The sequence below is a fragment of the Myotis daubentonii genome, chromosome X (assembly GCF_963259705.1).
Source record: "Myotis daubentonii chromosome X, mMyoDau2.1, whole genome shotgun sequence".
Classification (NCBI taxonomy): domain Eukaryota; kingdom Metazoa; phylum Chordata; class Mammalia; order Chiroptera; family Vespertilionidae; genus Myotis; species Myotis daubentonii.
In genome coordinates, this window is record NC_081861.1 from 11,703,578 (window position 1) to 11,729,402 (window position 25,825).

The 25,825-nt window shown below is 45.4% G+C and overlaps 1 protein-coding gene across 28 annotated transcripts in view; it reads right to left on the minus strand.

Moving 5' to 3' along the window:
• Positions 1–8,146: 8,146 nt before the first annotated feature.
• ZNF185 (zinc finger protein 185 with LIM domain) overlaps positions 8,147–25,825 on the minus strand; it is a 67,153-nt gene continuing 49,474 nt past the window's right edge. For 23 of the 28 annotated variants that reach the window (XM_059679952.1, XM_059679949.1, XM_059679950.1 and 20 more), the window contains 7 exons: positions 21,539–21,751; positions 19,112–19,222; positions 17,717–17,797; positions 15,527–15,598; positions 13,474–13,576; positions 11,344–11,442; positions 8,147–10,375 (listed from right to left, as the gene is read on the minus strand). In XM_059679952.1, coding sequence (XP_059535935.1) covers positions 11,344–11,442; positions 13,474–13,576; positions 15,527–15,598; positions 17,717–17,797; positions 19,112–19,222; positions 21,539–21,751 — 679 coding nt within the window. In that variant the 3' untranslated portion in view covers positions 8,147–10,375. The remainder of the gene's footprint in view (positions 10,376–11,343; positions 11,443–13,473; positions 13,577–15,526; positions 15,599–17,716; positions 17,798–19,111; positions 19,223–21,538; positions 21,752–25,825) is intronic. The other 5 variants (XM_059679972.1, XM_059679969.1, XM_059679964.1 and 2 more) reach the window with 1 other exon arrangement.

Genomic DNA, 25,825 nt, shown 5'->3' on the forward strand with positions numbered 1-25,825 from the left:
CTACGCATGCGCAAGCTCTGACGCCAAGCCCCACCCCTCCCCAAGCCACGCCCCACCAAGCCCCACCCCATGCAAAAGACCTGCCACTAAGCTTCACACCACGCATGTGCACGCTCTGACGCCAAGCCCCACCTCTTCTCAAGCCCAACCCACCAAGTCCCACCCCACGCATGCGCAAGCCCTGACGCCCAGCACCACCCCTTCCCAAGCCATGCCCTACTAAGCCCCACCCCACGCATGCGCAAGCCCTGACGCTAAGCTCACCCAAATGTTCAATCCCTGCCCCCACCCAAGTCCTCCTCCTGCCACTCATATTGCAACCATCCCAAACCCTGCCCCCACCTAAACTGCACCCCCACTCAAGCCCTGCCCGCCCCCGTAAACCCAATTTGTATGCCCAAGCCTCCTATATGCTCCTCACCCCTTACACACCCCGTACCTCAAACACCCCCCATTCTGGTCAGTGGATTTTGGGCGAGGCCAGGTGAAGGGCCAAAGCCACTTTCCCTTCAGGGAAAGGCCTGGAGCCATTTTTCCTGGATGTGAAAACTGCAGTGGCACTGGAAAGGGTTAGGTTCTGCAGTTCTCAGGCTAGTCACTATGATTAGGTGCCAGGCCTAATCTCATGGTATCCCTCTTCAGGGGAAACTTATAGCCAAATTCGACTGCAAGGGTCATTGGGTGGGAGAAGGAGAAGCCCTGCAGTTTGGGTTGCTCTCGGTGTCCAGGGCCCCACTCCTTACCTGCTGGAGATCCGTACAGGCCGGAGTGCCTGAGCACCACAGCCACGACGACGCGTGCCTGCTGCTGCTGCTGCCGCCGCCGCCGCCGCAGCCGCAATGCACACTGGGTAGGGGGCAGAAGGCGGGAAGAAGTTATAGAGTGCGCACAGCACGCTCGCTCGCGCCTGCGCCCTAGCGACTTGGGCACCTCAAAAGGCGGGGCACCTTGAAAAGGGGGGCCGGGGGCTCCTTGTCCCTGCTCCTGTCACTGCTGTGCCTGGGGGTAGAGTTCAAATCAAGCTGCGGGCAGTGTACTGCAGAGCTGGACTGTGTCCAGCCTCGGGTTAGCTACAAGCTGACCACCAGGCCCAGGAATCACTTGGGGGGTCCTGCTGCACTGTAGCCATTGGAACGGAAGCTGAAGTGTGGCAGTCTCCCATTGGCTCCCCTTAGTTGATTGACGCAATCAGTCGGCTCAGGGGGCCGGTTGCAAAAGTAAAGCCCCGGATAGCTCTTTCTAAAGAAAAGTCCTGATCCCTGCTTATATGTTCTTATGCCGCGTTCTAAGGGAGCGTGGCAAAAATACAGCTGCTACCTGCCTTTTACGAGGGCATGAACATTTTTAGAGTTCACAAAGGGACAGAAAACGATCACGGATTCCATTCACCCATTATTCTCTTGACTTTGAGAGCGAGTATTACCCGCCTAGTATCCGAACTGTTTCCCGCTCTTTTTGAAAGGTTTCTTCCACTGTGGGCAGACTGGAATGTTTGCCCCGGAGTCCGCAGGACCCAAATGCTCCGGTCCGAAATGGGCGTGAGTGGGATGCAGGTGGCGCAATGGAAAGTGTGTACAAATCTCCAGCAGATCTTGATAAAAATGAAGGTCCCACTCAGAATGATGAGGTAGAGCTAAGAATCTGCAAGCTCCTCCAGAGCCGCGCGACTCCAGTGGTGCCCATTCCTGACGGGGCTTTGGGTACCAAGGCTCTGAAACCTGTAACTACTTTTCAGGACCAGAAATTGGGGCCTTTGGTGACAGAATAGATTTCTCTTCCCTTATTAGGGATGCAGAAGAACAGGCTTTTCTATAATGTTTTAATAAAAAAAATTTAAAACAAACAAAATTTTATTAATTTTTATTTTGCAATTACAGTTGACATTCAACATTATATTAGTGTATTAGTTTCAGGTGTTTAGCATGATGGTTAGACATTTATATAATTTATGAAATGATCCTCACCCATATAAGTCTAGTACCCACCTGGCACCATATATAGTTATTACAATATTATTGACTATATTCCCTATGTGGTACTTCATATCCCCATGACTATTGTGTAACTACCGATTTGTACCTAAGTGAAATAACTCAGAGAAAGACAATTACAATATGATTTAACTTACCTGTGGAATTTAAAAAACAAAATAAATGAACAAAACAGAAACAGACTCATTGATACAGAGAATAAACTGATGGTTGCCAGGTGGGAGGTGGGGGGGGGCTTGTGGGGCTTGTGAAGAGATTAAGAAGTACAAAAGCAAACGAACTTTTAAATCAAAGGTTGCTGAGCAAGATACTTGCAGACATCACCTCATTCCCCTTTAACTACAGTTGTTTGCTGTACAGCATTGTTAACTATAGTCACCATGCTGTAAATTACATCTCCTGGATTTAGTTGTTTTAGTGTGTGTGTGCATATGTGCGCGTGTGTGCGTGTGTGTGTGTGTGTGTGTGTGTAATATTTAACATTTAAAAAAATGTATTATATTTGCCCTATCTGGCTTGGCTCAGTGGATAGAGTGTTGGCCTGCGGACTGAAGGGTCTCGGGTTTGATTCTGGTCAAGGGCACATGCCTGGGTTGGGGGCTCAATCCCCAGTAGGAGGCATGCAGGAGGCAGCTGATCAATGATTCTCTCTCATCATTGATGTTTCTATCTCTCTCTCCCTCTCCCTTCCTCTCTGAAATCAATAAAATATATTTTAAAAATTTATTATATTGAGGGAGAGGGAAGAGGAGAGAGAAAGAGAGAGAGATAGAGAGAGAGAGAGAGAGAGAGAGAGAGAGAGAGAGAGAATTATTTGTCCACTTTGATTCTTCTGTGTGCTCTGACCTGGGATGGTGTATCAGGACAAGGCTCTAACCAACAGCTACCTGGCCAGAGCACGTGAGCATAATATTTTTAAGTGAACATATTCTGACAAAACTTTACTTGAGAACCAAGTCTTCTCACTTTTAAAAATATATTTTTTTATTGATTTCAGAGAGGAATGGAGAGGGAGAGAGATAGAAACATCAATGATGAGAGAGAATCATTGATCCGTTGCCTCCTGCACACTGTGGATTGAGCCCAAAACCCGGGCATGTGCCCTGACGGGGAATCGAACTATGACCTCCTGGAAAATAGGTCGATGCTCAACCACTGAGGCACGCCGGCTGGGCTGAGAGAACTAAGGTTCTTCACAATTGCGTTACTTCCTATATTGATTTTAAAATATTTTGTCACTTTAAATGGAAAGTCCATGTAGTGTGTCTCATTAACACGTGATCTTGTTTAACCAAGTATTCAAACCTCCCAACAACTTTAATATTTTGCCTTCCTAAACTCAAATCCTCAGTGATATATTCTTGATCTCAATCTTTTTTGACAGACTTTGGAAAATCACAAGTGCCCTTTTACCTTGTAAAAACAGAGGTGTTCAAAAAAAATAAGGCTTATTTCATATATCGAGTTGGGAGGCTTTGCCAATCAATCAGAAGAGCTGCTTCACCTTCCCTAAGTTAAATTTGTGTGGGCAAAATATTATTAATACAAATATTTCAGAAATCGTATGAAATTCCTTTCCTAGAGATTGGTCAATGTCCTTGCTGTCCACACATGTCCTGGTTCTGCTTTGCCTGATATTAAACGACAGTATAGCGTTATCAGCCATAATTCTAGTTATCTTTGGAAATGCTGCATGCCAAAGAAACAACCAAATTTCTTTGTCAATTGCATGGCTTTTGTAAGTCTTTTGTATGCACAGATAGTTCTTTATTTCACACTGAGGCTTTTCTGAAAGTGCTTGTAATCAGTTGCAGGCTAGAATGCTTCATCTTCAAGAAAAAGGCACTGCCTCAGACCCCCATGAAAAATGTGCTATCGGGGCACAGGCTTCTGATGACATTGCTACACAGCTTTGAGATCCTTCCACTGGACTCAGAATTTCGAGAACTCTAGTGAAGAAGCTGATGGTTTCATGAGACTGCTAGTCCAAGACTGAGCATAACCAGAATTAATCACATGGGGCTGAATGAACTCGTGAAGGATGATTATGGGTTTTGCTTGGAATATTGCTGATGTTTAATGTGCTATTTTCTGGATATAATGAACTCCTTTCTTATTTCTCTTAAGCTATTTATAACTAATAACAATTTAATAGATTATCTATAATAATAAAAGCATAATATGCTAATTAGACTGGACGTCCTCCTGGATGTCCTTCCTTCTGGACAAAGCTGCAGGTGGGAGCCGAGGTAGAGGCAGCAAAGGCCCCTGGCTGCGGGGGTGGCAGGTGGGGACCAGGGCCAAGGCCCTCGCACTAATTTTGTGCATCGGGCCTCTAGTACTTTCTCTCTGACCAATCCCTCCAGAATTTGTAATTTATTTTTATTTTCTTTTTTTACTTTCTTTTTTTTATTGTTTAAAGTATTACATATGTCTCCTTTTTCCCCAATTGACATCTTCCCCTGCCCCCCAGGACAAGCCCCTACCGCCCCAGTGCCTGTGTCCATTGGTCATGCTAATATGCATGCATACAAGTCCTTTGGTTGCTCTCCTACTCCCTCTCCCCTGTCTTCTCTCTGAGGTTGGACAGCCTGTTCAGTGTTTCTTTGTCTCTGGATCTGTTTTTGTACATCAGTTTATGTTGTTCATTATATCCCACATGTGAGTGAGATCATGTGATATTTATCTTTCTCTGACAGGCTTATTTCACTTAGCATAATGCTCTCCAGGTCCATCCATGCTGTTGCAAATGGCAAAAGTTCCTTCTTTTTTATCTTTTTATTTTCATGGTTATACAATTATTTGCCTCGGTTCAATAAGAACCTGCCCTCCTTCTTAACAGGATGTAATTGGAAACATAACCAAGGCTCTAAATGGAATGTCATATTTGAAAGATGCTCATAGAATCAGATATGACCTGATAATTTATAGTAACAAACACTACCCTATTATTTTTTTAGGTTTTAGGTGTGTGTGTGTGTGTGTGTTTTTAGGGGGGGGCGGGGAGGGCATACTGCCACCAAGTCCTGGAAATATCTAGTTAGGAGCTACAGTTGTAGTCCTTGTCTTTTGAAGTAGGAAAACCTCTTCTTCCTTTTCCAATTGTACTCACGTAGCCTAGAAGGTGGCTGAGGTTGGGATGAGAAAGTAGCTACCAGGGCACTAGTTCAGTAGCTATTAAACACTGGGTTCCAAGTTCCCTGCTCATTAGTAAAGGACTTTCTCTATCATGTTTCTATCTTTAGACTTTCTTAATCATCCTTTAAATTTTTTTTTAGTGATTTCAGAGAGAAAGGGAGAGGGAGAGAGAAATAGAAACATCAGTGATGAGAGAGAATCATTGGTTGGCTTCCTCCTACATGTGGGATGGAGCCTGAAACCTGGGCATGTTCCTTAACCAGGAATTGAAATAGTGATCTCTTGGTTCATAGGTTGATGTGAAACCACTGAGCCATGATGGCTGGGCTAAAACCCCTTTTTGGTCCCTGGGCTGGATCAAGACATAGATGGCATGCAAATTGTATTTTCAGATATAAAACTCAGCAGCTTGGATCACTTGATAAACAGAATGATAATTCAACAGGATTCTTTATATTATCTAATAAAAAGGGAATATGCAAATTGACTAGCATGCCATAATGGTCAAGGTGGCTGCGCCCACAGTGGAGGCAGGGATTCCGTAACACAAGATGGCTGTGCCCACAGCAGAGGCCGAGTTCCCGTAACGAGCCTTAATGAGCAATCAACAGGGACCTGAGGTTGCGTGGCTGTGCCCCCCAGCCTGGTGGGGTTAGACAGGGGACCTCAGGCCTCGCTCCCCGCCTGGCAGGGCTTGATGGGGGACCTGAGGCCACACCCCAACCCCAGCACCAGGCCGGGGGACCTCAAGCCATGCCCCCGCCCTGGCAGTGGGCCAGGGGACCTGAGGCTGCACCCCACACCTGGCGGGGCTTGACAGGGGACCTCAGGACATGCCCCCCGCCTGTGGGGCTTGATGGGGAACCTCAAGGCACGCCCCTGCCCAGGCCCAAGCTGGGGGACCTCAGGCCAATGTACCCTACCCTGGGCCGGGGGACCTGAGGCTGTGCCCCCTGCCTCACAGGGCTTGACAGGGGACCTCAGGCCACACCAGCTGCCCCAGGTCAGGGGACCTCAAGGTGCACCCCCCCCCAGCCTAGGCCAGGGGAACCTCAAGCTGAGCCACCCCCCTCCATGGCGCCAGGTCAGGCGACCTGAGGTCACGCCCCCCCCCCCCCACACACAGTGGGGCCTGACGGGGGTGAAGCTGGCCAGGTCTGGATCCATCCCAATGGGGGTGGGGCCAGCCGGGTCTGGGTCTTGCACGATTTTGAGGCACATGTGGGTGGGAGGGGACTCGACTCTGGTTCCCATGGTGCACCCCAGACTCTGACAGGAGGAAGATTTTCACATACATTTTACTAATTTTCTTTCATCTCTGACACTTCTATTATAGAGAAAGGGCAAATAGCAATACTAAAATATTTCCTCTAATTAATTCCCTTTTAACATTCACCGGGTCACTAGTATATATATACTAGAGGCCCAGTGCATGAAAATTCATGTACTGGAGGAGGGGGTCCCTCAGCCCGGCCTTCCCCCTCTCACAGTCTGGGAGCCCTCAGGGGTGGTAGGCGACCGGCTATCAGGGAAGGCGATGTCCCCATCACTCCTCTGCTGCCGCCACTGCTGGCAGCACAAGCCTCACTGGCCCTGGTTACCTGTGCCTTGGGCTGACCCTGGGCAGCTGGGCAGCCGCCATCTGAGGCTTGCCTGCACCTCAGGCCAGACCTGAGCAGCTGGGCAGCTGCTATCCAAGGCTTGCCTGTGCCTTGGGCCGGCCCTGGGTGGCTGAGCAGCTGCCATCTTGTGAGGGTGTGACAATTTGCATATTACCTCTTTATTATATAGGACAGTGATGGTGAACCTTTTGAGCTCAGCATGTCAGCATTTTGAAAAACCCTAACTTAACTCTGATGCTGTGTCACATATAGAAATTTTTTGATATTTGCAACCATAGTAAAAAAAAAGATTTATATTTTTGATATTTATTTTATATATTTAAATGCCATTTAACAAAGAAAAATCAACCAAAAACATGAGTTCGCATGTCACCTCCGACACGCGTGTCAAAGGTTCGCCATCACTGATATAGGATTTGTATATGTATATGCATATATCATATAATAAAAGGCTAATATGCAAATTGTTCCCTCAGGAGTTCAACCAAATGGGAGTTTGACTGACCAGGAGTTTGACCACTCGCTATGACATGTGCTGACCACCAGGGGGCAGTGTGGAATGAAGGAAGGCTCCAGCCAGCAGCAGGGGGAAGGCTCCAGGTGGCAGCTGGAGGGCCCCGATCGGCCCTGATCGCTGGCCAGGCCTAGGGATCCTACCCATGCTCGAATTTTGTGCACTAGATCTCTAGAGTGTGTGTGTGTGTGTGTGTGTGTGTGTGTGTGTGTGTATACTAGATGCCCGGTGCATAAAAATTTGTGCACTGGCAGGGGAGGGGAGGTGGGGAGTGTCCCTCAGCCCCACTTGTGCCCTCTCACAGTCTGGGACCCCTCGGGAGATAACCACCTGCTGGCTTAGGCCCACTCCCTGGGTGGCAGATGGCAGGCCCTATCCCTCGGTGCCTGCCCCGCCTCCCTGGGTCGCACACACAGCAGGGCTGATCTGGGGTTGGGGCACCGCCCCGGGTCAGGTCGCACATGGGAAGCCCGGGCTGGCCTGCCGATCACTGCTGCCCCACCCGGCCACCCCAGGTCGGGTCGCACACAGACGCCTGCCGCCCCGGGTTGCCGATAACAGGCCTGGATGGCAGCCGGGCAGGCGGGATGGCGCTGTCCTGCCCCACAGCCCCGGGTTTAAAACATTTTTTAAAAATATAAACTGTTGCCCTGGCCAGTTTGGCTCAGTGGATAGAGCGTCAGCCTGTGGACTCAAGGGTCCCAGGTTCGATTCTGGTCAAGGGCATGTGCCTTGGTTGCAGGCACATCCCCAGTAGCGGGGTGTGCAGGAGGCAGCTGATCAGTGTTTCTCTCTCATCGATGTTTCTAACTCTCCCTCTCCCTTCCTATCTGTAAAAAAAATCAATAAAATATATTTTTAAAAAAGGAATATTGACAATGTAATATCTTAACATTTATTATAAGTGTGTACATTAATGTGGGTTAAGCAAGTATGATTAAAAACATTAGGCAATTAAAAAGAAGCAAAAGTGTACTGCAACCACCCCTCTTCCTGGAGTCTGCAGAATTCCATGCCTTTTTAGAATTGAAAGAGGTTGTTTTGGATTGAAATCAATATTGGTCTTGCAAGCTTTCTGTCAGTATCTTGCATGTTGGTTCTAAAACTCCCTTAATGGCAGAGTGTATCTTGAAGGTGGGGGAGCCAGCCTATCTTGGGCCTCTTTATTCTGCACTCCGTCAGCTGGGCCTGTACCAAGACTCAGAGATGGCATCTCCTACACGAAGGAGTGACCTTTCTTTCCCTTTCACTCATTCACTTAGCATCTATGTGTCAGTGCCTACCGTGTGCGAAGTACCATGCTGTAGGCTAGACTTCAGAAAGACCAGCTTACATTTAGTGTTGGTGATCCGTGCCATTTATTCCCCTCAGAGCAAATCTGATGCACATCTGTGCAAATAACTGGAATGTTCCACTCAATCATTTGGCAGGAAGAACAAGTCCACCAGCCAAAGTGCATAGGGCTCAGAAACTGGAGAGAGATGGGAGACATTTTCTAATTAAATCAAGAGAATAGGTCCTCATTTTTCATTAGAAACACTGTGAAGTTGTTCCTCCTCTCAAGAAGCTTGTACAGTGATGCTGGTCCCAAAGACAGAGAAGAACAATTGAACCTGAGCAGAGCATCACTGGCCTGCATCTGTCCAGCCAGCCAAAGGGTTTCCACTAGCGTGGACAGAGTCTAGACCAGGAAATAGGTCACTGAAGGCCCTGTGCTCAGACTGGCTAGCCCACTGGAGTTTTCCCTGGGTTGACAAATTCCTCTTTGGGAAGGTCTCTGAGCAAATCTCTTCCCAGATGAGAGCATCTCAGTTCAGAGCTGTTTTCATAGAAAGAGGAGAGGGAGAAGGGCAGTTTGGTACTTCATGGGGGTGGGGGAGGGACTCAGGATGCCCGGAGGAGCAGTGCAATTTCTCACCTTCCCCTCTTTGTTAGAGCATGCCTCAGGGGAGGTTTGCGGTGGGGGGTGGGTGGGTGTTGTGTTACCTGGCAGGATTAAGTAAACTCTGCGCAGTGCTTGGCACATACTCAACACTAAATTAATGCTGGTTGTTGTGGTTACTGTACTGGAGAGAAACAGCAATGGTTCTGCATAATTCAATGACCACTTTTTGAGCCTCAATACCCTCATCTGTAAACTGGGGACAAGAATGCCCTCTGCACAAAATTAGTATGGGGATTGATGCCATTACTTTGTGATGTCTGGAATGTAGTAAGGCCTGAAGAAATGTTAGTTGCTTTTCTCCCTTCTTAATCCTGCTGGAGTGTATACACTCTAAAACCTACTTTAGAAAATTTCTGTGTCAAGTTTAGGGACTGGGAATTGAGGGCAAAGGTATTAATCAGCTAAAAAGGTTCAGACATAGGTGTTCCTTTGGTCTGTAGCCTCCTAAGAATCACATCCTATAGAATTTAAACCAAATTATGTAAACTTTCTAATATATGACTTCAGGAAAAATAACCTCAACTATATAGTGAAAGGTGGGTAGAAAGAGGTAATTAAAAACTGCTATATACTTCAATCAAAAGCAACTAGCTACTTTTAAAAGTATATGGAAAGTTTAAACACGTATATATGGCAAATAGACAAGCTAAATATTGGCCTATGCCAATCTCTAGCATTCAATGCCTGCAATTTACCCACCAGGGATCGTCATCAGTCTTAAACTTGGTCCCTCAGAAGCATCAGCGGTCTCCTTGTATTCTAAAGTCCCAAAGGTACACTCAGAGATACGAACCAAAATGTGATTTGCTCTCTGTCCCAAGTCAGTACACACTGAACCCAATGCTTCTGACTCTGCCTATCATACCAGGCCACCTAAACTCGTCAGGAAGCCAACCTGCCTTAGGGAAGCAAAGATGGAATTCTTGTTCAATCCTCTTTGCTTGCGCCTGATATAAGATCATGGATGTGAAGCACTTTCTGACCTATAAAAAGCTACACACACAAGTAATTATCATAGCATCATTAACATATGCTACTAGATGTAAGCAAATTCAACTTGAGAAGGGCAAAAGCATGAAGAAATCAAATGGTGAGGGAAGAAGAGCCAGCAACTTGGGACAACTGAGGATGGCCAAACTTGTCCAGGAGTCATCAGCTTCGGGAGCTAAAAGAAAACAGAAGCAGCCATGAGATTAGAAATACACATCCCATCTAATGACCAGTCAGAGGCTCCTGTGGTTGGGTTCCAGGTATTACGGGTAACAGTGCAGGTCAATGTGCCTTCTGGAGAGAAGGTAAAATGGGCTTGTAGCTGGTGGAACACTTGGGTGCAACCCATTTCCAGTGCCTTCAAGGGAGATATTCTGGTCTGTGCTTCTAGCTGAGGAGGTGCTAAAGATGAAGGGCTGCCAGGATCTGGAAAGGCAGTGTCCTATGACACTGGGTCTCATGTGGCTCAGACACGGATGGATTCTGTTGGCTTTTAGTGTGCCAATCTATCTGCAGGCAGTGTTGACAATGTGGCCCAGAGACCATCCAAGCAGCGTTTCCTGATCAGGCCAGCCCCAAGATGGCATCATCCCCTCCCACAGATGCCTACTTACCCTGGCCTTTACCTGCTGCTATCCCCAGCTGTATCTTGCTTTACTGAACCCCTTTGGCTATTGAGTTCTGATCTTATGCTACACAAGCAATGGTGAAGGTGGCCGAAGGGCCTATAGCAGAGAGTCCTGAACCTGAATCTGAAGTCCCAGGTTGAGGTCCTGATCTTGCCATACAGCAGCGAGGTGTTTCCCCAGGCCTGTTTCCTTCCTAGGTCTTCATTTCCTTGTTCCTGCAACAAGGCTAACAACATATGCCTGGCTGGCCTCCAAGGGCTGAGGTGCTGCATTGAAGGTGCTTCTTGAGAGGAAGAGACTATAACCCCTGCAAATTGTAAGTGTTCCTGGGGAGGGTCTTTCCACCTAAGACTTCAAAGTATCATAGCGCATAGGGACAGAGGACTTGGGGCCTCCTGAACATACAAGTTAAGAGAGATAGCAGTGCCCTGGGTTGAGACTCAGAGAGATATCAGGGCACATTTCTTCCCTCTGATAATCCTGGTTGCTTGGCCTCTGGGCTACCAACACCTACCTAGAAGAGTTTCTCATAGCATTTCCCACAGTGGATGGTGTCACGGTGAATGAAGATCTGATCCAGGAGCTCACCCATTGGTTTATTGCAAATCCCACACTGAAAGAGAAAGAAAGCCAGAGGTCAGCATTCAAGTGAAGCAACATAAACGAGTGCAGTGGAGAGAAAGTACCTGACCAAGGTAGGCAGGCAGACACTGAGCAGAAGGCACACCCTAGACTTTGAAGCAGACAATTGAAAAATGGCAGAAAACAGATACAAAACCAAACTAGGAATGAAACAGCAAAACAAAACCCCACAAAAACTAGCAAGCAGGATGATCACATAGTGGGTAGTAGCCCTGGTTTCAGAAGTAGGCCTGGCTTTGAGCTCTAAATCCACTAAGCAGATCCTCAAATAACATGGTTTTGTCATAATGTTGATGAGATGCCGTAGGAACTTAACTCTTGTTTCTAGTGGTAGAAGTTGTGGTTTTTTTTTAATTTTTCAATATTTTCATTGATTTCAGAGAGGAAGGGAGAGGGAGAGAGAGAGACAAAAACATCAATCATGAGAATCATTGCTTGTCTGCCTCCAACGTCCCCCATTGGGGATCGAGCCCGCAATTCAGGCAGGTGCCATGACCAACTGGGAATTGAACTGTGACCTCCTGGCCCACAGGATGAATCTCAGCCACTGAGCCACAACAGCCGGGCTTGGTTTGGTTATACATTAAAATTGGTTTAAGAATATAACGTTATATGCTTAAAGTCGCAGAACCTATTGGCAACATTACGACCTCATTGTATTATCAATGTTTCTGTCATTTTAGTTACTGTGGACCAACACTTGAACCTCAACTTAGCCAACTGATGGTGCTGATCATTTTGGGGGTCACCTCCAGGAACACAGCAAAAATCAACAATCTGGCTTGCCACGTGCTTCACACTGTGAAGAACAGGGACACTGAAGAGTTGTTATGATGCTTCAGCCAGGGTGTCCTCCCTTTTTTTCTAAATGTAACAATACCAGCTGGTATTTTAAAATGTTATATCAACCTGATAAAGGTAAGAAAAACCTACAATTAAGGCTATTGACAGACTAGTTTATACAAATGAGCTTGAGCAACGGGGTGACCTTTCCTGAGAGGCAGCAGAGTGTAGTGGAATAATGTTGGCTCTGATGTCGGAACCAGGATTGCTAACCCTTGGTTCTGAGCAGCTCTGTGATCCTAGAAAAGTAAATCCCTTTCCACCCTGTGCTCATGGTACCCGACCTATCTTCCCAGAATCCCCCAAGAATATCAGGCCTCACTATTTTGCCACAACTCCAACTTCCCCAGCTCTTATGTGAGCACCAATTAGGCAAGTTTAAAATCACTGCCCCTCCATGTCTATGTCCCCACACCTCCTTCTTCGCCTGTGGACCGCCTCCTTTCCTTGTCCTATTCCCTCTGTGCTATGGGCCAGGAGGCAGCTGCCTTTGCTCATGTTCAGCCACCTGGAAAATACCTCTGTGCCCCTTCACTCCAGACTCCAGACCCACATCCCTCACAAAGCCTATCTGGGGACTCCCACCCACTCTGGCTGAGCCTTCCCCTAACACTAGCGCTGTGAGGCCAAATGCATTGAGAGCTACTTATTTCTCAGGCTCCTGGAATTTTGCTATTTAACAGGAGTGCTCTGGAATTAAGTATATAACTAAAAGTTGACAGCATCTTCTAGGACTTTTCACATAAGTTCAGGAATCAGGAAATGAAATGTTCATTGTCAAACCACATGTAACAATATGGTGAAAGATGTAATCCTACTTGGAGTCCACAGAACACAATTGGCCCTCAAATTATCTCCCCTGTCCCCTTCTTATTGCAAAGATCCGCTGTCTTCTTGCACTGATTCCCTACAAAGCCAACCACACAAGAGAGTCTTCCAGACTCACTTTTTCCATTTCCACATGCCCTGTTCTCTCATTAGCTCACTTTAGTCAGGCTTCGGTCCCCAACACTTATTCACTCCCTTGGACTTGGAAGCTCATTCAGCTCCCAGTTCTGCAAGGCCAATGGAATGCAATCATACTGAGATCAAGCCTTCTGAACCATTAACACTCCCTAACTCTGGACAATGCTCTCAGCAGCTACACCCCCTTCCTTACCTTAAAGCAATAGTCATGGCAGCAGATGCCAAGATGTTCGAGGGTAATCTTTGGACAGTCTCGGATCTCTCGGTTGCAGTAAGTACAGATTCCTCCGGTTGTTCTGTGAGATGAAAAACAAGAACCTGGTGGTTAGTCTGGCATGCAGACTACTAATGTGATACAGTTATACCCTCTAGTTTGATATAGCCAGGCTTAGGTTTGCTGTCAGTGTTCTTAGCCTGCCAACTTTTTCTGTGGTGTGCAATTGGCCACATAGCCCTGGGCCAGCCTAGGCCACTGTGGACCCTCACATTATTTCCAGAAAGTGCTCATGCATCTTCATACTCACTATCAAATGTGTAGACACCCTGATGTGATTCTTATTCCAGTCAACTTTCCTCTCCCTGCCCCCTGCCTAGCATAACTGCTCCCCTCTAGAACAAGAAGACCCATGCCTTCTCCTATAGAAGACATGTACCTGTATGCCAAGCATGTCAAACTCGTGGCTCGCAGGCTACATGCGGCCCACAACGAATATTTGTGCGGCCCAGCCAATATAACGGTATGTAAGAAATGTTTTAATAAAAATTCCATAACTTAATTTTTACAATATCCTTTATACATAATTATTAATAACAAACTACAATGTTCGCTAATGACTGATTACTATAATCGTGTTGCATTCATTTCCCTTATGCACCTTACACACAGGAACACCATTTGTTTCCACTAAAACTAGCAGTGAATATTTTAGCAGCTGATGGCCACATCATTAGTCTCGTACTGACTTATTTGGTGTGTGCAACAGGAAGTATTTCGCTTTCGGAGAACAAGAAAAATAGGTTTATTTGTGAAATAAATTGTGTCCTGTTTTACTGTTTCTGATCTAGTTATTCAGTGTCTGGTAAGTTAATGTTCAAGAAAAAATATTAATTTTTATTAAAATGTTCTATTATTTAATGTTAACGATGACTTATTTATTTCAGCCTTTTGTATTCAGCATGTCTCTATTGAAATAAACCTACATTTCTATGAAAATTGAAGCTTTTGTTTTTTTGCGGCCCACATAAACTTAAACCTTCTTTATTTGGCCTGTGTTAGCCTTTGAGTTTGACATGCCCTACCTGGCTACCTGTCATGATGGCACTTCTGTTCATGCCTGGGACAACTGAGCCCTGCCTCTCAGACCATACATTTTTGGACTCCTGTAATACTTACTGTGTGACTTAAGACATGTTATTTATTCTTTCCAGACCTGTTTTCTTCACTGTGACCTGAGTAAACTTCATCTCTAAGATTCCTTGCTCCCCTATGCCAAGAATTGAAAAACAGGACTTCTTGGCCAGGTGGTTCAATTGGTTGAGTGTTGTTCCACACCCCAAAAGGTTGCAGGTTTGATTCCTGGCCAGGACACATTCCTAGGTTGTGGGTTCAATCCCCAGTCGGGGTGTGTATGGAAAGCAATCAATCAATATTTCTCTCTCTCCTTGATGTTTTTCTCTCTCTCCAAAATCAATAAAAAATATTTTTAAAAAAGAAAAATAGGACTTCTTTTTCATTAAGATCATCCCATGATGGCTGTCATCTAGTGACAGCTTTTGAAACTGCTGAATGAGATGCTCTCTGCACCTTCATTCATTTCAAATGAATGGTTCTTTCTGACTCTTTTCTGGATTCTTGATGAGAGCAACTCACTTTTCTTCATTTCCCACCCATCTCTCTCTTTTGTAGTTCTTTTCCTTCTAGTCAGATTTGCAAGTTCATGAAGTGACCAATTGGGTTCTAATCCCAAGGACCACTCTTGCTGACATGAGCCCCTTGTGCTTTCAGACACCACCATGTCCTTTCTCAGAAGCCCTTTGTGTCTACCCTGCAGTCTTAGATGGGTTGAAGGCTTTAGTTGACACTACTGTGACATCCCTATAAGGGATGCACAGTGGTGTGACACATCTGAAAGTGGATCAGAAACAGTAAAACAGGACACAAGAGCGATCGGACTTAGTGTGGAAATCTCCCTCAACTGTTTCTCCTCTGTAGACCTGTAAGCTCCCTGGTAAGACAGAAGGCTCACCTCTCAGAGTATGGCGTGCTGTCATATGTGGGTTTCTTCTCCATGTTGAAGGAGTCCTCAGTATTGCTGATGCTGCAGTGGTGGTAAAGGAAGAGGATGGCAGAAAATGAGAGCCAGGTAACTACCACAGTCACAAGTGGGGATGCTTTTCTTATTAACACAGTGGCCACAAGCTGAGACATGACTCTGCACGGCCAGCTATCATCTGTTATGCAAAATGGCAGAGGAAGCTTTAAACTTGGTGCCAAGGAGGCAAAGTTCTCTTGGAGAAAAGCCCTTGCATGGGGGGCAAAGAGGATCTGCCATGGTGAAGCATGGCTCTGATTCTTGAGGCTGTGTATACCATGAAGGCCCCCAATTCACTGACCAGTAGAAAAGGAGCAGAGCTTTTCTCCCCATATACCTGTGTGAGCTGTAATGTGACATTCACCAGGAGCCCACTCATAGCAGAAATTAGACACTATAGATGGGAACAAAGAAAACATTCTGACATATACCTGTGCTTGGGTTATAGGAAGTGAGATTTTTTTCCTTATTCATCATCGTTTTTCAATAACAAGACTTTTTATAATACAAACTAATGGTTAAAAGATACTAGTAAAACCACTGCCAGTGAAGGACTACTAATTGCAGTCCCTGCGGTATGCTTAGTGTAGCTGCCATTCTCTCTGGAGCCATATAATAATCCCCTGAGTTAGTCAGGAAAACTGACTCAGAGGCTAAGTGACCTGCCTAAGGTCACACCCAAAGGAAGTGGTGAGCTAGATTTTCAGCCCAGGCTCTGATTTCTTCTGAGAATTAAGCTTATCTCAGAGCCTCCTGAGGCAAAAAGGGAAAACACAATGGACTGGACAATTCTCACTATCCAATCAAGAAGTCTACTGGCTTGTCATAAGACCTACCATTTTGACTGGATGTTAAATTCAATATTAAAATTAATTTAATTGTCAGAGTGTAGGAAATAAATTTAACAGAGTAGTGGGACTGGGAGAAGAAAAAACAAAAAAAGGGACAAAGTTCAGTCAGATGACACTCATAGAGGCAGATGCTAGATGGCAAGGGCAGCTCCCTTGGGAGTGCTGGAGGTTTTACATACATTATTTCTAAATTCAAAGCCTCTCTGAACAAAGATACAGAGATAGAAAATAGATCAGTGGTGGCTAGGGGCTGTGTGGCTGGTGGTGTGGAGAGTTGCTAACGGGTACAGGGTTTCCTTCTGGGGTAATGAAATGTTCATGGGGAAATGGATAGTGCTAATGGTTGCACAACATTGTAAATGTACTAAAAAAAAACCCACTGGACTGTGCATTTTAAAAAGTGAAATTTATGATATGTAAGTTATATCTCAATAAAGCTGGTGAGAAAAACCACCCTAAGGAGTTACAGAAGAAGAAATTGAGGCTCAGAAAGGTTGAATATCTTGACTGAAATAATTCAGCCACTGGGGGTGTGAGGTGGGGCTTGAACATGACCCATGGTCATCATTTCATAGCACCAGTGAAAACTGGTTCAGCATCCCCAGAGGCCCAATCCTGAAATAAGACCAGGATGCTTCCCTGTTTCTAAAATCCTCACCCTAGCAGTGAGATGGTGTGTCATAAAAAATATTCCCGGGGGGGATGCTGTCTCAGTGTAGGTTGTTTTCATTGATGTGGCACAGGGGAAACCCTCACATGGCTTCAGGAAACAAGAAGATAAAAAGATGATGAGTAAAATGTTATACACATATCAGGACCTACAGTCAACTGTGTGTTCAAATGAGGCAACTTGGCATGCTGGAAAGAGCGTGGGAACTGAAGAGAGGATCCCTATGTTCTGGAGCAAGATGAAATTAACTACATTGTCTTGTAAGGGCCCTGCCATTTCTGTAAAGAGTGATACTCTCAGTATTTCACAAAAGAAAGCTTGTAGTCTATAAAGAAACAAAGACAGGCAGAAACAGGTGGCACTGGAAGTGGGGTATAAGATGCATTAATGATAAAGGGAACACAAAGGCACTCAGGAAGAACAGCTGGAAATGCATAAATCATGTCCATAGGCAATTACATCATTCATCCATTCAATACATGGTTACACAGAAGTAACTCTGGGCCAAGTCCTGGTTGAGGTACTGGGAATGCAGGAATGAGGACGCCACAGGGCTCCGCAGGAGAAGGCTATGACATGAAAGATTCAGGGACTTGCTCTTACCTGCTGTAACGTGGAGACATCAGCTTCCCGGAAGATACCTCACTAGCATTCATGTACTCCTTCACGAAGAGAATCCCTTTGCTGTAGAAGGAGCACAATGGAACAGAAAGAGGTATACTGGGCTCTGGCTAGGTAGCTCAGTTGGTTAGAGCATCGTTCCGATACAGCAAGGTTATGGGTTCGATCTCCAGTCAGGGCACATACAAGAGTCAACCAATGAATGCATAAATAAGTGGAACAACAACTCTCTCTCTCTCTCTCTCTCTCTCTCTCTCTCTCTCTCTCTCTCTCTTAAAATTTAAGAAAAAAATAAAAGAAAGAGGTATACTGAAAGATTTCAGGGACTAGGCCTGGCTCCATGGAGGTGTTCAGGGCTAGGAGGACCCCCAGCTGGTTTGAAGGAAGCAAAGGATAATGGGAAGGCCTGAGGGCAGAGGCACAGGTGTGCCCCAGCTGCCACTGGGCAAGAAAAGTGGCAAACAGGAGCTGCTAGACTGTTAAGCCTACTGGAAACTCAGGCTGAAATCAAAGTCCATGGGTTTGGCTTGCTGTGTGTGGATGTGAGAGCCCTAGAAAGAAGGTCCCTGCAGCCAGTGGTGATATGTTGTCCTCCTTCATACAGATCTTCTCAATACTACCAGAGCCCCTGCTGCCCCCCTCCCCCCCACTGCAGACTTCAGTGCAGTGGCCTGCCCATCTCTCCTCTCTGACTGTACTTTCTTCCTCTTCTACTGGGACCAGAAGAGTCTCCTAGTCACAACCCTAGACTGTTGGTCCTCTCCACTCTGTGAATCTCCATCAGCAATCTAACCTCTCTCTTGTCACTCATGGAGCTCCGGAGGCCCAGAAGTTACCTCATGTTGGCCACGCCTCTGGCGACATTGGAAACAAGGTCTGCCTCATGCTGGGCTCACCATGGTTTCCAATATAATCCCATTTCTGTGTCTAATGTCAGCAGAGGCCCCTCTGATCCCACCCACACACACAAACCTCACTCAGCCTCCCTACAATGGTTCCCTTCCTACACTCTAAGCTTGTAGGTGTGGCCAGAAATGCACATGAGGCAGTGAGTGTGTGCCTCTCCTTATGAAGGATAACGTGAGGGACACAGACATACACTCTGGCTTCAATGGACTTTCTTTGGCCTTTCCATGAATGTCCCCCAAGAGCCATTAGCAAGGTTTTATGGATGGCAGAGCCCTAGGAAGTACCACCTCAGCCTTTCACTGGGATAGGAACTGGGGCTGCGCTATGTAACCCCTTAACCAATGGCCACTAGGAGTTGGGGGAGGCACTAGAGCTAATGTCAGAGAAGTGACATGGGATAAAAGTCCAGTCCTTTAGCTCCAGGGAGGAAACAGCCCAGAGAACATGTCCCAGGTTGTCCCTACTTACCTGGCTGAGCTGGAGTCCAATTCACTTGGGGAGGCTGGGATGTAAACGTGAGGCTGTTCAGCAGCAGCAGTGACTGTAACAGTGACCATACAGCTCGAGGGGTTTCTCACCCTGAAATAGAGGAAAGGTGAGTGTGTCCATACTGAGAGCTGATATTAAACAGGCTCAAACAGGCTTTTCGAACCCCAATCCCCAGACTGCCACTTCAAGGAGTTTTTTTAAAAAAATTGATGTTTTTAAAATAACCCTTGCAAATCACTGAGTTTTGCTCTTCCAGACTCCTGAGGTCAATCGGTGGTATCACTAACTTTACAAATGAGAAAACTCAGGCAAGGTGACCCAGATTATACCATGAATCAGTGGCAAGACCCCAATCTTCCAGCACCCACCCAAAACTCTACTGTAGTCAAGTGCCTTGGCCTGTGACTTACTTGGTTAGGGCACATCATGGGGCTACTAGGGACCTGACACCCAGTTCACCCACTCACTGGATTGGACAGCCCCTTCCTAGGATCAGCTTTCCCTCCCCACACCCTCCAGTGAACTTTACAGAGAACACAAGGCTGAGGGAGAGAGAGACAAACATGAGTTTAAGCATCACCAAGGAAGAGACTTGGATGTAGTTAATTCTGGAAGGCACTGCCCACGAGCAGAGGCAGAAAACTGACAGAATGGTTTTTCTGAGTCTCCATCTTTCAGCGGCAACACACAGCCCTTGGCCTGGAATCCCACCCCCTAGCCAGCTCACAAGGCCTTTCTCTGGCCGGGCTCTTACTTACTCTCACTCTGCTTGCTCTCAGGTCACCATTCTGATACTAAGGCTGCCACAGCTGCCTATTTCAAGTCAAGGCATCCTGTTTGGCACCACCACTGACACCACTGCCCCATATCACATCCATATCACATCTGCCCATTCTCCAGTAGCCTCAGGCCAGTTCTATGGGTGCACACTGCCCTGGACTGGACTAATTTTGGTTTCTCTCCAACATGCGGCTCCAGATCATGCTCTGGATGTGGTTTGCCTTCGCCTGGCCTAGGCTCTGGGGCATCACTCCCTTGCCAGAGAATCTAGTACCCAAGGCCTCAACTAGTCTAAGAGTGGGGAGGGGAAAAAACAATCATGATCTAGCACCTGCCTGGCTCCCCAACCACATCTTCCCAAATGATGTCATGTGTACCTGAAGCTCTAGCCATACTGAATGACCTCTCTTGTACCTTTGCACTTAACACCACCTTCTCTTTCAGGAGGCCCTTCCAGGGTACCTGCCCTCTCATCCCAGGCCTCAAGGTGCCCAGTCACTCTGTGCATATTCCTACATCACCCTATGACACAGGAATGCACCATGGAAACTGAAGGAGGTAGACTGTCTGAGAGGAAAAGCCCCATGGGAACCTGGAAGGACAGGTAAGAGATAACATACAGAACCAGAGAGAGATAAAAGCCTCAAGACAAAAGACCCGGCACATGCTCTCCCTCTGGAGAACAGCCCATGCCATTCACTTTTCCATCTCCTCCCCCCTGTTCTTACCCCCACAGGTGTGGCTCTCCTAAACTCTAAGGGTCCCCAGGAGACTTGCAATCAGGGGGGCAATGGGCAGCAGCAGCTTGTTCCAGGCTAATCCCCTGAATCTACTCCTAAGGACCCCTTTTCTCTGACTTCCCAGAAAGCTAAGGCTCTCCTGTTGCTTCTTCCATGGTAAGCCCTTACTTGTTTCACTGGCCCCAGCTTTAATAAACAATGCCTGGACTTGTGTTGTGAAATTTTTCCTGCACAAAGTCAAGCTGGCCATACACTACTAGCTTGCCATAGACAGACCTGCTGAGGGCCAGGTCCTCTGTCCAGTAACAGTATGCTGTGTGCTCCCTGAGGGCAGGCAGGCAGGGTCCTATACATCTTGTTCAATGTGTTTATGGCCAGTACAGCTGGCTCACATGAGGCTATTCCCTACTCATGGCCACTATTGGAAAAGATCTCTAGGGAGCAAAGGGAGCATCCAAATACTGTCATTCAAGGCCAAACTGGTGGTGGTGGCAGTGGAAGACTTCATTGAACTTCCTTTATCTGTGGCAGGGAGTCCCATCCACACCAGAACACACCTTCCTCTGAGAACGTCTGTCTCCTTGAATGGCAAAAGCAACCCATATGCCTTTTCCAACCCAGGTATTCATGGCACAAATGGCTGCTAGATAATATGGTTCTGTGTGCCAGGCTTGGTCTAACAGATTTGATGCCATGGCTTCAAAATGAAGCCCATGTAGACCGGCCGCGCGGATGCTCTTTGCTGGTCAGCTTCCCACTGGCTCCTAAGCAGTCACACCTGCAGAAGGTAACTGGCCTGCTCAGTGTATCAGGGTTTGTTCTGGGGTGTGGAACTTGGAAAAACCCTGACAGTAGGAGCAGGAGCCCAGCACAGTATAGTTCTTACCTGCTGGCCTGGCTCTCCAATTCCATGAGCTGCTGGAGTCTTCTGGGGCTGCTCTGACGCTCTGGAGTGCTAGGGTCTTCAGGTTGCTGGGTGGGTGCAGCCGTGTCTCCCTGGCCACCTCTCAGGACTCCGGGCTTCTCCTGCCAGGTCTCTCCCAGCTCGGTGACCACATTCTTCTCCTCAAAACCAGCCAAGGAGCTGAGGAAGAATGAGCTGAGGAGCGAGTGTTGTGGGACTAGTCCTTGCTCACCCACTGCAAACTGATGTCACTTCCTGTGAGCATAGCAGCTCCTCTCCTGGAGGATGGAGCAGAAAGGAGCCCAAAACTGCCCCCCCATATCAGAAAGCAGTCTGTCTCCTCTTCCGAGGACCCCAGCACTGCTACTCCCTTTCCACTGACAAAGGCAGCATCCTCAAGAACACCTAGAGACTGACTTTAATGAGGTTTTAAAAGACAAAGTCTTCTCCTAGCTAGGAACAGTGGTATTCCTTCACCCCTCCTCCCACTGTGATCCCCCTTTTTTTCTAAGCCTTCCCCGTTCCAGTCCATCTGTCTTACTTAAAAAATCCCAAGCCACATTTTATTCCCAGGCTCATGTGCTCAAACAGGTGTATGCAGCCAGGCCCTGCAAGCTCCCTCTTCCCCCAGCTCTCTGGGAAGGAGCTTGTCCCCAGGCTTCCCTGGCGGGCTGGATGGGGATACGGAGAGGGAGCAGGGCTGTCACTCACGCTAGAGTCTCAAGAGGGTGACCCCGCAGTAGGGGGAAGAGCCATATAAGCTAAAAGGCTCCCAGGCACCTGAGATAGACTGCCAAGCCTATTCATGATCCTCGATCGCCATCTGGTGGCCTGCACAAACAAAGCCGCAGAATAAGCCTTGCCAAAGACCTTGTCGCTCAGGGCAGCCGTTTTCTTTATTGAAGGTCTCATTTCCTGGCGGGCACCATGGTCCCAGCTCAGGGCTGCAAGAAATGGCGGAGCGCACAGGTGCTCAATCACTGGCTAGGAAGCTAAGCGCTTAGCCAGTGGTTCTCAACCTTCTGGCCCTTTAAATACAGTTCCTCATGTTGTGACCCAACCATAAAATTATTTTCGTTGCTACTTCATAACTGTCATGTTGCTACTGTTATGAATCGTCATGTAAATATCTGATATGCAGGATGGTCTTAGGCGACCCCTGTGAAAGGGTCTTTCGACCACCAAAGGGGTCGCGACCCACAGGTTGAGAACCACTGGCTTAGGAGGAAGGCGCTTGGGCACGCAGGCGCACAGGTATTGTGGCTGCTTTGTTTTTGAAGCCAGTACTTCCTTGTCTTCTTTATTGATAAAGAGTCACTGCTATTATTACAGGGCAATAGCATATTCTTCCCTTTTTTGGCAGAGGAAAAAGCTGGGGTGAGGATCCTATTGCCGCTCATAAATGGCAGTCACAACAGAACTTCAACCTGCTCCCCGTGGCTCAATCTGATTATATACCTGCCTGTACACTTCTCATCTCTAAACTGAGGATCAAAGGTGGGGTGGAAGCAGGAGCGAGGGCTCATCACTAAAGCATCCCGTTCAAAACGCACAATACTGCCTTTCTCAAGCTCATCAACCCTCCTTCCCTCTCAGCTGCTTCTTTTCTCCTCCAACAGCCAAACTTCCCGAGAGGGTTTTCTGCACTGTCTTGTCACTTCCTCATTCTCTTCTCCCTGTCAACCTTCCACCAAACTACCATTGCTTCCCAATATCCCAAACTATCAGTGCTCCTTACCCCTTGTGTCTACACCAATATGCTACCCTTTAAGGCCCCTGCCTCCATTGGAGGTTGACCAGGATTTCAGGGGCCCCAAAATCAACCATCTGAGGCTGAAAAACCTAATTGGAAAGGATCTGGATATTTTATCCAGGTAGATGAGCTTTGGAGACACCCTGACTGATGTTTGCTTTATCCTTGGTCTCTCACCGCAAATTTAGTCTACAGTCTCCATAAAATTACATTTCAGGGCAAAAAGAAATCTTAAAAGCCTCCTCTACAAATATTAGTAGGAAGCTTTACTATTCATATTGAGCAGGTCACCTCAACTTGTACCATCTCCCAGAAACACAATTAGGATAAAAATATAAAGTGAGACAAAGACAAGAACGAACCCTTATATAAATCAGTGCATTTTGTATTTCTGTGTTTATACCTGACTCATGGCTGGAAATTTAGAATTAAAGCCATAAGATCTCTATTCCTTTTTGTCTATGTGTTTCTGTATATATGTATGTTATATATGTGTAATATTTTCTTGACTCTAGATAGTATTACCAAATTAGCTTAAGAAAATCCCTTATGCTTTATTCCAAATGACTTAGAGATAAATGAGCACTTATATAAATTAAATATTCCTAAAACTCCCATAAATTACAGAAACAATTTCTAAATATTTGAAATGAAAAAAATAAAGCATTCTTATAAGAACTATCTCAAATGTTTAAAAAATTAAAGTTCAAAGGTTAGGTAAAACTCTGCCAAATAAGACGAGTTTAATTTTGTTAGTTTAATAATAATAATAAAAAACCCCAGCTATGTCTTGTGAGTTATAAATGTTATAGCTAACACAATAATATTTTTTTATTCTACTTGAGTATATTCTTCCTAAACATAAAACAGGTTTACTGCTTGAATAAGCTAGTATTATATCTACTCGATGTTTAAGATTACAAAAATATAAATTTGCTTTTAACCAAACTCATTATTCTGAAAACTTTATTTCAACAGTAATTATGTTTTATAATACATCACTTTTAAGACAGTTTTCAAGATCTTTTTGGTAATTTAAAACCCTAGACATGTGCTAAATTAAATTAATATGCATTAAATACCTAGATCATTTTTAAGTAACATAAAATACTGACACTAACCCTATTTTTAAGCTTACATATTTTTTGCTTATTTTTTGAAGCACAGAGAGGTTGTATTTAGATCTATTAATAAATGTGTTCATTTTTTCCATGCTGAAAATATACTATAAAATGTATATAACTATAAATGTTATGGGATATATATTCATAAGCTTTACTAGTCTGCTAAGAAATATTGTATATAACAGACAGTTCAAAATTATCTATCCCCTTGTTTTTTTTTCCGGTAAAATAGAAGTAACTAATTGTTAAAAATTATAATCAATATGTAGAAATGAGACTACTACAAGTAATAATGGCAAAGAGGAACAACTCTCTATGCAAGAAGAGCAAATATGTTTTTGTTAAGGAAAAAGAGAATAGTTTTGTCCTAAATTAAAATAACTAGTGATTCCAAAAACTATGTAAGACAAAATATAAATGGGTATTTTTATAATTTCAAAAGGTTCACAGGAAAGAAATTTTAATTGTCATTGTCAAAATGGACTAAAATTTAATAAGACTATAAGATTTTCTCAAAAGAGCTCTAGTATCAAATCTTATACTGATGCATAACTACAATCTGGCTTTCTCTCCAAAACTTTCTTGGCTTGATGGTCTGCTCTTAACAAAAGATCTTTATTTCTTTCTGAGTAATCTGTCTAAAAGGCAAAGTTTTTATGTCTTGCCAAACAAATGTCCTATCCTCTATGCTGACTACATCATGTCTTCAATTATTTTTAAAAGGCCTTTTCATTTTAAAGGAACTAAGAATCTTTACAGTCATGTTACTGCCTATGTTTACTTGAAATTTTGTAACTTTGATTCAATAGAGAATTAAGTATTATTTCTCACTATCCCATAATCTTATTTAATCAAATGTCCAGGCCTCCTGATAACATTTGACATTTTGCATTCCCTATACCAAATGTGAGATTATCTTTTACATCTAAAACTGATTTCCCAGAGTACCCAAAGGTTTATTTGTTCTTTTGCTTTGTAATGAGAGGTGTTAAAAATAATAGGTTTATTTAATATTCTATAAATTGCATGGAATGCATTGTCCAATCACCCCCCCCAAATAATGCTTAGTCTTTCCTAAATTAAATTTTAATGCCACTGAACTGTACATTTAAAATGGTTAAGATGGTAAATTCTGTTATGTGTATTTTACAGTTTAAAAAGACAACTTACTGGCTCCTCTTTGTCCTTTGGAGAAAGTCTAAGTCCTTGTTATGGCATAAGGATATGACCTTGCCCATATGTCTGTGATCATGTGGTCATTGTCATTTATTAGATTGATATGCTGTGTCAGTTTCCCTAAGTCCACCCCCAGAGTCAGTAATTCTCTAGGAGGACTTCGGGATTCAGCATATAGTTGTCCTCAAGACTAAGATGTACTACTGCAAAAGGATA